Source organism: Solea senegalensis, linkage group LG3 (genome assembly GCF_019176455.1).
Source record: "Solea senegalensis isolate Sse05_10M linkage group LG3, IFAPA_SoseM_1, whole genome shotgun sequence".
In the NCBI taxonomy this organism is placed as follows: domain Eukaryota; kingdom Metazoa; phylum Chordata; class Actinopteri; order Pleuronectiformes; family Soleidae; genus Solea; species Solea senegalensis.
In genome coordinates, this window is record NC_058023.1 from 4,791,175 (window position 1) to 4,803,871 (window position 12,697).

Below are 12,697 nucleotides of genomic sequence, written 5' to 3' on the forward strand. Positions count from 1 at the left end.
TGCATTGATGGAATAATCTGGTCATTCATTATATTCAGGTAGTCAGCTGACCCCATTCTTTGGGCACATAATGTTAGTGAACCTAGACCTGACCAACTGCAGCCACCCCTTACCTATTTGCTTAGTTAAATCCAAGTGGTGACTTTTTTTTTTGGCCAGGCAGTGTACAATGATGTCTCGAGCCATGAAATTGCACTTTCAAGTAAAATTTGTAGTGTGTTTTAAGGGTATTTCTTTATTTTTTTCTACTTTATTTATAGACTAATAAATACAAAGATGTATGGATGAATGACTTTATTGCTTTATTTCATTGAAGTGCTTCTTATTTGCATATTAAGTGAGCTTCTGTCATCTGTGGAATTTCCCTGGCGACAAGAAACGCCCCATAAATGCTCTGATTGGCTGAGGCGGCTGCCCGGCCGAACTTTCCTCGCCTTCCATTGGCTGCCGCGGCTGTCAGTCAAGCCGCTTCCTGCTTCACGGCAGACAGCGGTGTGTTGTTGAAACGGAGCTCCTCTCAAATGAGGGGAAATGTTGACGCTCGGAGTCGGTAAGTGAGTCCAATGAACGCCTCCGCTTTTTTGTGAAATAGTTAGTCACTTGTTTGGTGTTTGCGAGGTAGTTTGCGTTGTTTCGGCCGCTCTTCGCCGACGCAACGCGGGCCTAAGAAAGTTTAAAAGTGAGCGTTACATCAGTGTTGTTACCTGGCGTTACCGTCACTTGAGGTGAACGCGCACACTTCGGCCATTTTATCGTTTCTGTGATTTTAAGTTTTGATTTCAGCTCTTGGGTTTTACAGGAATGACGGTTTGACTCCGGCGTGAAGCAGCGACATTTAAAGACTGTCAAAAAAAGAAGAAAAAAAAGAAAAGTGAACATGTCTGGAGTGCAACAGGACCAAGCTAGGAAGCGACGCCCCTCCAAAATGTTTTTGATCTCGACCGACCTGAAGGTCCAAGACCAGCTGGAAGGTACCATTCGGCTGCAGCGGGGGTTTATGTGCCAGGAGCAGGATGCGAGCAGAAACAGAGGAGACTGGCTATGGGTCAAGGTAATAATTTATTGAATGTACATCTTAGTACAATCACGCATGGAAATGTTCTTACTTTTACAATATAGTGTAAATATCAGTTTATTTTTTACTTATTTGGAAATTTTGGCCATATTTTCTTGCTCTCACTCACAAATCGCCTATTTTGTATTATAGTAACTATAACTACTGATGTATTTTTTCTATTTGAATGGAGCTGTTCGTTAAAGGCGTTTAGCGTCTTTTAAATGTTTTTATTATACACAAGTAGAGCTGGGACTGGTACTTAAGACGATTTTAAGTTGAATTATACTAAATGTGTGACATGAAGAAATCAAATTAGGTTATGGGAAATGTTGTCATGTATATTTAACTATATAATGACATTTTTATTGGAAAAAAAAAGAAGCTTAATTGATGCCTGAAATTGTCATTAATTGCACTCAACTTTTTTGCTTTTAATGTAAGATTCATGTTGGAGGCTGGTGAAATGAAGAATTTATAAAAAATAAATATTCCAACCCGCCACATTGCGGCTGTAACGATTATTTTTATAATCTACTTAATCGGATAACAGTGGTTAATAGCAGCGTCATAGCAAGCTTTGCTAACTAGCAAGCTAACCCAGTCACATTACGCTGTATCTTGTACATAAAAACAACCAAAGCTACATGTCCACATGGTCTGGTCTTCATATTTTGCATATTTTGCGTTGTGAATGATTGCATGGGCTGCAGCAATAATAAATCGATAACCAAATTAATTGTGAACTATCTTTTATCATCGATAAATTGGTTAATGTGAATATTTTCTGGTTTCTCTTGAGAACGTCCTCATTCTCAGGTTTGGGAAACACTGATCAACACCTCCTGACATTTCACAGGTTATGAAAATAATCGTTAGTAGCACCTCTTCATAAAAGCCTCCACATCAGCCGAGTCATGGTGTGAGGGCATTTTTCTTTTCCGTCCGTACTAATACTCCCAAATCTCCTCTGCCTCGTTTTCTCGCAGGTGTTAGACAATGGTGTCATGGTGAAAATAGACAGGAAGTACCTGCTGGATGTCCCGAGTGACCTTACCGGTCTGCTGGAGCCTGTCACTGACCCGGAGGCTCGTCTGAAGCACCTGGGTCAGTAGTGGACGTTTAGTTACCATACAGTGCAACGTGGAAGGGAAGTAGCACATGCTAAAGTGACAAATGATTATTGGTTAGTTGGTAGATTCACCCTTTGTGACCGTTTTTGCTGTGGTATTAGAAATATTGGTGGAAGCAACTAGAGTAGTCGTGTTTGTATTCATAATTACAGTAATTATAATAGTAGTAAAAATCATTTTTTAAAAAAGTTTTCTGTGTTTTTAGCTTCTCAAATGTGAATATTTTCTGGTTTCCTTGCTCCATGTAATAAAGCAATCATTAAAAAATAATTAATTTAATTATGACATTTTGAGAGCATTATTAATCCAATGGTTTTTGGAAAGAATTTTCAATATTTTCTGATAGGTAATAAAAATAACCATTAGTTGCAGCCCTAGTATCAGACACAGCGGTAGGAAAAATAATACTAGGTTAATCCAGGTGTCATTGATCAATATATTATCGTTATCGCTATAGTAACCATCCTAAAAGTGTATTTGTTTTACCAGGGAACATACAGTAGTTGTTTATTTGTTTATCTACTGGAAAGTTTAGATAGTTTAATTCGACACATTCATTGGGTTTGAATCCACAAAAACAAAACAAAAGCATAAAAATAACCAATATAAATATAGTATCACGTATAACTTTAAAAATCTCTGAGTCCAAATCTTGTTACTGTAGGGTGATCAAAAATTGCAACTAAACATTTCAAGAAACATAAAATAAAATGTTACAAAAATACATGAAACATGCTCCTCCGTAATGTTTCTCTCTGTAGTAAGATTTTTATTTCTCTATTTTTTTACAGCCGATCCTGAGAAGCTGCGTCACATGATAACTTTACCCCTCGGTGCCCCACTGTGGGTCCAGATCGGCCAAAAGGACGAGCTAGCAGAGGCAGAGCTCAAATACATCGGGCCGCTGACCAGAGGAGGCAGTGATGTTTGTTTTGGAGTCCAACTCAAGGTAAACTGGGAGCGGGATGGGGATTAGGATAAAAGTGAAACACAAACAAACCATTTGCATTAACATTATTATATTTTGAAGTCCAGTGTGTAAGAATTAGTGACATCTCATGGTGAGACTGCAGATTGCAACACAAGGAAGACTCTGATTAGACACGTGATTGTTTTTTTGTAAAAAGGAAAAATAGATGCTGTGGTTTTAGCTTCTTTAAAGGGGAATATCTTTGTTTTGTGGGAAAGATTTTGCACATATTTCTTACGGATTTTATGGAAGAAATAACTAGATAACTACTTGCAGCTCTAATTCACAGGCTACGAAAACCAAAGTGTTTTTGATTTAAAGCAGATTATGCCTACATTTTTATGTACAGTATATTCAGTTATTTGACAATAAACCCTCCTAAACTATGGGCAAATGTTAACTTGAAGAAAGGTGGCTGGAAGAGGACAAATACCACCTCTGGCTGAAACAATGCAGCGACTTGTATGAGGCACGATATGAACTTTGAGTATGGGCTGCAAAGCACTGGACTCTCATATGAACTGTGATAAGCATAAGCGTTTGGCTAGCACTCAATGAACTAAACTGCCGATAGAGTAGTTTGCCGCTACACGTTTGACACTTCTTTTTCCCCAGTAATGGTCTCAATTCTTCAGTTTTGAGGTATTAAAAAGGTCTTGAATTTGGTTCTAAAAATGTGCTGATACCCTGAACAACGAAATGTACTCACTGCAGCTTTAAATCTTGTTGTTGTTGTTGTTTTTTCTGCTCCAGGGTTCAGCAGCAGGTAAAGGAGTGAGCAACGGTTCCTTCAAAGGCCAGCGTCTGTTCGCCTGTCCGGACGCCTGCGCCCTCTTCCTCCCGGTCAGTGACATCAGGCTCCGACACTGGTCCAGCAGAGGTGACCCCGACGCGCATGAGCGACACCGCGAGCGAGACCACCACCGCCGCAGCGGCGGTAATCACCCGAGCAACGGGCAACACAGCAACAACAGCCGCCCGAATCACCATCACCATCAACAACAACAACAACAACAGACCAGGCGCCACACCAGCTTCAACCAGCAGGGGTCCAGCAGTTCTTCTCAGGTTCAGGCCCCCGGCGTTGTCTCTCGAACAGCGGAGTCGGCGCCTGCCACCGCGCAAAACCGACAAGCAACGTCGTCGGCACCACTGGCTTCGTCGTCGTTCGCTGTCGGCCAGCGTGTGTCCTTCCCAATGGAGGACAATGTCGGTGACGGGGAGGTGCGATTCTGCGGTCTGCTGCCCGGACGCCCCTCGTCAGGGATGTACGTCGGCATTCTGCTGGTTAGTATGAACGACGTCATCTGAAACTTTAGGTATCGTATCATATCGCCACATGGCTACAATGTATTTTAGTTTTACGTTTAGTTTATCGATAAGTAAATGAATTGCCAACTGTTATGATCTTCTATTAATAAGTTTGAGTGGCTTTTTTTTAGTAATCAAATAAGTTATATGGGGGGTTTTTTTTTTTCAGATCCTTAAATGTGCATATTTTCAGGTTACTTTGTCTCAGTATAACAAAGAAATCATTAAAACTGAATTTATTATTTAGGTTTGTGGACAACATAAAACACTACATGTTTGTTTTTTCAATATTTTTTTAGGGGGGAGAAAAAAATCATACACAGAAAACAAAAATTGTGTTCTATTTTGTGGGAAATTCTTTTTTTTGTGCAGTTAATATACATTGTTTAAGCCTTTTAAAGTCCCTGTAAAGCAAATACAGACTTTTCTTCATGCATTATATATTTTCAATCATTATAATTTGGCAAAGTCGTTATTAACACATTTTCTTTTGGGGGGAAAAGCTATTTTTACAACTTAATTTGTCAAAGTGTAGCTTTCTGGTGACTGATTTGTGGGTTTTTTTTGTCACCTGTGTGTGTTCAGGACGCTCCTGTTGGAAACTGGGACGGCCATTACAGAGGAGAGAAGCTCTGCCACATTCCTTCCTCCCTTTATGGGCTACTACTGCCAATCACCAAGGTTACTGCCGGTACGACAACTATCTACACCACATGACCTCACGCTCAATGCATGTGTGGCGTCAGCTGACTCCGTTTGCGGTTATTCTCACCGATACTTTTCATACTATACTGCGTTTAGTAACATTCAGATTCAAATCTAAGGTTATGTTTTAAAAACATTTAGAAGCGAATTTTTTGTTCCAGTTTTGTTGTAAATGTTCAAATATCATGTTTTACTGGAAGATATGATCTAATTTGTCAAAGCTGTGAAAAAAGTTCAGTGTTTAGTAGTAGTAGTAGTAGTAGTACTAAGGGTTTTTGCGCCATAAACTCCAATTTAGTGCTGCCAATAACAAGTACTTCAATTATACTATAAATCTGTCAATTATTTGTTTTGAGGAATTGATATTTTGAAGAAAGATTTTAAAATGTCTCACTTTGTCCTTAAACCAAAACAATTTAGTTAAATTGTCATCAGAAAATTTTCAAATCAAAAAAACACATAAACATAGAAATTTTCAAAATTATTGGTGAGTAATTCCTAAGCGGATTAGGGCCAAGTGTGACTTCTTTTTATTTTATTTTATTTTTCAAAATAATACCAGAATTCTGCCGTTTTGTTAAAAATATGTTTTATTTAAACTGTTTTATATGCAAACGCAGTAGGAAAAACGTTTTATTGGGGGAAATTTGGACCTACAATATCATGATAACCTAAATTGTCGATGTTTCTTTCTTTTTTGAGAAAAAACACATTTAAATCAAACAAAAAGGACTTTTTTTGTGAACTCACATGTAATAAAAATCTTGATTTTTGTAATTGTTTTCCCCCCAGAGCTAAAATCCCACCGTCACAGTCCTCAACAAACCTCTAAACCCTTGTTGAAGCAAGCTCCGCCCCCCAACGCCAAACCAGGTCCTCCGTCTCCTGCCACCTCCGCCTCCAAGGTCGCCCTGTTGCCGCCCAAACTGCCGCTGAAATCTCCTCCACTGCCTCCGCCCAAACTCTTCCATAAGCCTCTTCCCCCGCCCCCCAAACCTCGCAGTCCAACGTCGCACGTCGCCGCGGAGCATCCACAACACACCAACGGCGCTCACGGCTTCGCCCCCCCGCTGCTGTCGCCAGATAACGTGGAAGTGTTCAGCGAGAACGGGGAGTCGGGGCTGGAGAGCGAGCTGGAGGTGGGCTCGCTGGTGGAGGTCAACGACCCGCCCATTTATGGAGTCATCTGTTGGATAGGACGCATCAGTGGGGTTTCTGAGCTCGTCGCAGGAATCGAGCTGGTAAAGTGTCATTTGTAAAAATATACGCTTTAGTATAAAAAACGCAGTGAAATGATGTGTGTTTAATCATTATGTCACAATAAAACAACTAGACTTTTTCTATTTTTACATTTTCTGATTACAAAAGTGGCCTTTTTTTAAAATGTTGTTTCATTTTAAGCTTTATTTCATGAGCTAAATGTTTTCTAATAGTCTCAATTTGACATTTTTCATGTCATTTTGCATTTAATTAAATTATCCTGAGTAAAAACAGACATTTCAATCAAGTGGATAAAATATGAAATTCCTTTTTTGGGGTCTTTAAAATATTTAAAGATATTTCTTGTTGGTGTGGGGTTGTATGGAGGTGACTGCTCGGCACAATTTCCATCTCTCACTGAAAACATTGTAGCGACTCAACAAAATGCTAGGCTAACGAAACCCACACCAGCTTAAGCATGCGCTCTCTTCACAGTAGGTTCATTGCTCAATCCCTCGTTTCCACAGCCTTTTCTGACTGAAAGCTGACGTTTGTGCCACTGGTTTGACAGTTTCTCTACTGACTATGCATGGAAATGTACTGTGTGTGTGTGTTTGTGTGTGTGTGTTAGGATCAGGAGCTGTCTGCGGGAACAGACGGCAGTTACCTCGGCGAACGCCACTTCCGCTGTCCGCCGAACAAAGGTCTGTTTGTCAAACTCAGAAACTGTAGGCGGGACTCCAGGTTCCCCGCACCTGAAACCCCCGTCAATCAAGTGGAGCGCTGCAACTCTATAGGTAAAAAAAAATTAAAATATTATATATATGTGTATATATATTACTAACAAATGTCACCCGAGTTCACAAGTCTGTGTTTCTGTGTATAGCGGTGTTTAGATCTCGTGTCTGTGGAGACACACAGTGTGATTTACGAACTCTGGTTCTCTGAAACGCGAGTGATCGAGGTGAAACGGATGTTGAAGGGTATCTTTAGGATAAGGAACTAACCCCGGTTCTCTGAAACATGAGCCGGTGAAATGAGACGAATGTTGAGGGAGAACTTTAGGTTAAGGAATTAACCCTGGAAATGAATTTTGAAAGAGAATTTTAGGGTTGTTTTTTTTTGCTTCTCGGACACGAAATATGAGAATGAGAACATGATTAAAGCACCAGTGTGTAACTTCTGTTGCCAAACCACTGCCGGCATCGCTAACTCCCGCCCGATTACACTCTTAAAGTGGCTCAAACTCTTCGATCTGTGTGTCTGCGGTCCCTCTGTGTGTCCCCCACCCGTATGTGCTGCTAAATTTGGTGTTGATTTGGCATATTTTCATAGATTGCTTTTTTTTATGTGTCCGCCAGCGTTCGCAGAGTGGGGCAGCGAGCGTGTGGAGGAGCACACGCCTCCTGTGGAGGGAGACGAGGCCAGCAATCTGTACACCGGCTGGAAGAGGGGCATCCAGGGTCATCTGAACTCATGCTACCTGGACGCCACGCTGTTCAGGTACAAAAAAAAAGTCATCTGACGTAAACACGACCGTGTTAAACCGACTGAAATCTGAAACGGGACTCTGTGCTGTTTGGATGATGCGGTTTCTAAACTCTTTTCAGACTGTGATTAATAGTCTCTTTGCTCTGTAAACACTCGCTATTTCCCGAAAAGCTGAGATTATTTATTATTTTATTATTTCCTCCTCAGAAAGTCAGTTTAATGTGTAACCAGATTAAGTTAATTTATAAGCAGATTGCTTTTTAATGTTTGGACGCTGGAAATAGATATTACATAACCTCTCTCTCTGTCTTTCTGTCTCTTTCTTTTTGTCTGTCTATCTTTCTATCTATCCATCTCTCCATCTTTCTGACTGTCTCTTTTCTGTCTTTATCTTACTGTCTCTCCATCTTGCTGTCTGTCTCTCTACACCACCTCACGCTCTCTGCTCTTTGCTCTCTCTCTCGCCATCTTTCTGTCCTTCTGTCTCCCTCCCCTCGTCTTGCTGTCTCTGTCTGTCTCTCCAGTCTGTTCTCCTGCTGTAGTTCTGCAGACTGGGTTTTGTTCTGGCCGTCCGACCCTGACACCAACCCAGACTCCAGTCAGGCTCAGGACCTGCTGCGCTGTGAGATCGTCAACCCTCTACGAAGGTCTGTCCATGTGTCTGTGTGTGTTTCTGTGTTTGTAAAAAAAGATAAAATCAAATCCACAAGCACAAAGTCTATAAACCTGCAAGTTATTGTGAGGGTGTGCAGCAGAATTGCCTGGAAAAGCACGGTTGTCTCACTGCGATGAGGTCGCCGGTTCTCTGCGTGACTGGCGTCCTGTCCAGGGTTTGTAGCAGCTGGGATTGGCTCCAGCCCCCCATGACCCTCATGTGGAGGCCTACAATGAATGAGGCGTATATGACCTTCACGACTTGTATCAGGTCACACGGTTGACCCTTTGAGGGAAGAATTCATGGTCCCAATGCAGAATGAATGCTCTCAGACTCTCAAATGTAACCCTGTGCTTATTTAATAGTTGTTGTTGTTTATTTGTTGTGTTTGGTGCCGCTGGCTTTAACCTTGAAATCGACGTTAAATTAAATAGCAGTCTGAAAGGTTTCATATATTATCTTGTGTTTTCCTGTATTTGTTTGTGTGTTTATGTTTATTATAAACATAAACATTGTTTTTAAGGTATGGCTACGTATGTGCCAGTAAGACCATGGCTCTGAGGCGCCTGCTGGAGGCTGCGAATAGTGACGGCGGCTTCACCAACCAGGAGAAAGGTGGGTGTGTGTGTGTGTGTGTGTGTGTGTTTTTTCTTGTCTTGAGGCGTCCATCAGTGTTTGTACTGTGCGTGTTTACGCTGAGGAATGTTGACACGCTGTTCTTGGCCTCTCCGTCAGATCCTGAAGAATTCCTCAACAGGCTTTTCCAGCTCCTCCGAGTCGAGCCGCTCCTCAAGATCAGGTGAAGTTGTCGCACAGCGACGGCGTTGCTGTCTTTGTTTATGTAGATGACACAGCATTTCTTTTCAATCCACATTTAAAAACAACACAGTTAACCCAAGGTGTTGTGCAATAACTTTAACACATGGCCATCATGCAGACAGCTTCTTCTGTTTCTGCTTCTTCTGCTTCTGGTTCTTTCTGGTTCTTCTGCTTCTTCTGTTTCTGTCTCATCTTCTGCTTCTGGTAATCAAGGCGTTGTTGTGATGAGCGCATCCTGCCACGACAAAACGGGTTTGATTTTTCTGTATGTATGTATATATGTATATGTATGTATGTATGTATGTATATATGTATATGTATGTATGTGTATATATATATATATGTATATGTATGTATGTATATATGTGTATATATATATATATATATATATGTATGTATATATGTGTATATATATATATATATATATATATATATATATATACATATATACATATATATATATATATATATATATATATATATATATATATATATATATATATATATATATATATATATATATACAAATAATGTGTGCAGCTTCACTCATGTCACTCTGTGGCTCTAACTCATCCCAGTCCCTCTCTTCCCGCCTGGTTCCCTCAGATCGATGACTCAGCAGCCTCAGCAGTGTCACCTCTACCAGCTCTTCCCTCCGACACTTCCCCACTCTCCCACCTCGCCTTCGCCAAACTCCCCCATCGACTCCCCCATCCCGCTCTCCTCGCCGCCGTCCATTCGCATGAGAGTGGCCAGCGTTCAGGCGCTGCTGGAGTCGTCCTTCCTCCACACCGGCCTCAAGTTTGCGGAGGTAGCGGGAGATTTTCAAACGAATAACGGTCACCAGATTTTGTGCCCTTTTTAAATGCCACGACACAAATAATAACCGATACAATCGTGCTTTGGTCGAACCTGCAGGCTCCTTCCTGCCTCCCGCTGCTCATGCCCAGGTTCGGAAAGGACTTCAAGATGTTTGACGCCATCTTGCCCACACTTAGCCTGGACATCACCGACCTCCTGGATGACGGTAAGCAAGGTTTTACTTAACCCGAGTTAATCACGTTCCAGTTTCCACAGAATCTTCAGATAATAATGTAAATGTTAGCCTGGTTTTAGCAAGGTTTTCTAGTTACAAAGCTACCAATGAACCGGAAATGGAGCTTCGGAGTGCTACTTCCGATACCTGCAGTCTGTGATTTACACATTCTTCTTCTTCTTTTATTGAGGTTTCTGAACAGATGAGGTCATGAATGTTGGTAGTTGTTTAGTCTTTACTTTCTGTGTGTGTGCAGCTCTGAGGCAGTGCAGTATCTGTCAGGCGGTGGCAGAGTGGGAGTGTCTACAGTGTTACGACGACGGCGACATCACACCCGGGCGACTCAAACAGTACTGTCCCACCTGCAACACACAGGTAAACCTGGTCTAGGGCGGTCTTCCTTCCTCTGTGGTCAACACATTCTCACACGTTCCCAGGTTCCCTTGAATTTTCATATGGCGATTATTCTGACGCCATGTGAACGTTATATTAAATTAAATTATGAACGGTGTATTTGCTGATATAAAGCTCTCGCTCGGCCTTGTTTCTTTTCCGCTTCTTGCTCCACTTATCGACGCTGTTTGAATTTCAGGTCCACAGTCACAGGAAGCGGGCGTCCCACAGTCCAGTGAAAGTCAGCGTTCCCGGCGGACCATGGCCCGACTCCCTGCACTGTGCCCGCCAGCAAATGTCTTTGTTTGCGGTGACGTGCATCGAGACGAGCCACTACGTGAGCTTCATCAAACACGGGCCCCTCCCCACTGACTGGCTCTTTTTTGACAGTATGGCAGACCGAGAAGGTGAGAGAACTTTAAAGTCGTAGTTCAGGGTTTTATTTTTTAAGGGCAAAACAAAACAGAAAACGGATTAAAGCTGGAATTAAGATTTAAGTCACAAAATCAAATGTAACACAAGAACAAATTTTTTTTTTGTTCTTTTTTTCAGGTGGACAGAACGGCTTCAACATCCCTCGTGTGATGCCGTGTCCCGAGGTCGGGCGCTACCTCAAGTTATCGGAGGAGGAGCTGAGTCGAGTCGACGCCGCCTCGTTACGAGAGCCCGCCCGGCGCCTGCTCTGCGACTCCTACATGTGTCTGTACCACAGTCCCGAACTCAGTCTGTACAAGTGATGTGGACGCACACACACACACGCGCGCACAACAACTGACTCACAAAGACGTTCGCGTCGTCCTCAGGTTCTGCTTTTTCTATGTAGGAAAAACAGGTTTTGTCAGTTTTGTTTTTATTTTCCACGTTATATAAAGCCATTGAACACTGAATATATTCAGCTTCTGTGGTTCTGTTTACACTCAGGGGGGAGGGGCTTAACCTCTCATGTATTTGTAAATACGTCAAACGTTACAGCACTAAACGTCCAATTTTCCGATAAATACACATGCCCCGTCTCCAGACTCTGATGTAAGTAAATGCAGGATTATTTAAGTGCAATGTTGAACTGAGATTCTGTAAAGAAAACAAAAACATAGATGTTGTCAGAAATCTTCACTTGTTACATTCTGCTTGAGTTACAAGGACTTTTTTTTTTTGCTCGGTTTTACTTCATCTTGAAGCTGGTTAAACTGACTATTAAAAGTTAATCCATATCAAATGTGCCAAACGAACAAATGAGTTGTAATTTATTTTTAATTAATTAAAGATCCTTGCGCTCGTGACCTTGGATATTTCCGCCAGTGCTGATATTTATGCCCCGTGTCACACACACACTGTACAGAACCACTGTCTCTGCAGTAAAACAACTAAACTAACACACAAATACTTTACATTCAATTTGCACTGCTTCCTTTACATGTCGGCGTGTAAATAAATGCCTTAAGCTGACGGTAAAGATCACACACGAAACTTTTGTACTAATGATGATGAGTGGTTTAATATTTAACAGCTGCAAACGATAAGAAAAATGTCCCTGTTATTAAAAGATTTGACAAGCAATGTTTTTGTTTTTTATCCCCACTCCACGTTATATGGATTATATAAGGTATTATTTATTTCTATGTTCCCACAGTATAAATGTGTTTATTTAATGTATTTGTTTTCTATTAATTACTTATTTATACTGTGAAGAAATGTATATTAAAAAAGTATGTAATGGCTGGGATTGCTACCTGTTTTGGTGTCAGGATGTTTATACTTAAATTCGCCAATGGAGATGTACTCCTACCGTACGCATAAATCTAAAAGAATTTTGCATTTTCTACAGGAAAGGGAAATTTAATTACAAAAAAGTAAATCCATTAAACTGTCATTTTATGGATACTACAAATACATTACTATAATACAGCTATCTAAATAAAATCTTTGTTGT

General features: G+C 41.1%; 1 protein-coding gene across 1 annotated transcript; it reads left to right on the forward strand.

Moving 5' to 3' along the window:
• The first annotated feature begins 480 nt into the window (after window positions 1-480).
• Window positions 481-12,324, forward strand: si:cabz01101003.1 (ubiquitin carboxyl-terminal hydrolase CYLD). Its single transcript, XM_044022553.1, has 17 exons — window positions 481-550; window positions 800-1,051; window positions 2,044-2,161; window positions 2,979-3,136; window positions 3,911-4,444; window positions 5,054-5,159; window positions 5,966-6,414; window positions 7,005-7,170; window positions 7,735-7,876; window positions 8,389-8,511; window positions 9,043-9,134; window positions 9,255-9,318; window positions 9,945-10,149; window positions 10,257-10,365; window positions 10,631-10,749; window positions 10,967-11,174; window positions 11,320-12,324. The coding sequence occupies exons 2-17, from the start codon at window positions 878-880 to the stop codon at window positions 11,502-11,504; spliced, it is 2,952 nt and encodes a 983-aa protein (XP_043878488.1). The 5' UTR covers window positions 481-550; window positions 800-877; the 3' UTR covers window positions 11,505-12,324.
• Window positions 12,325-12,697: the final 373 nt, after the last annotated feature.

Coding starts and splice junctions, on each gene's coding strand:
- si:cabz01101003.1 (XM_044022553.1), top strand. CDS start 878: ATGTCTGGAGTGCAACAGGACCAAGCTAGGAAGCGACGCCCCTCCAAA. Junction 10,366..10,630: donor CACCGACCTCCTGGATGACG/GTAAGCAAGGTT, acceptor GTGTGTGTGCAG/CTCTGAGGCAGTGCAGTATC. Junction 11,175..11,319: donor CAGTATGGCAGACCGAGAAG/GTGAGAGAACTT, acceptor TCTTTTTTTCAG/GTGGACAGAACGGCTTCAAC.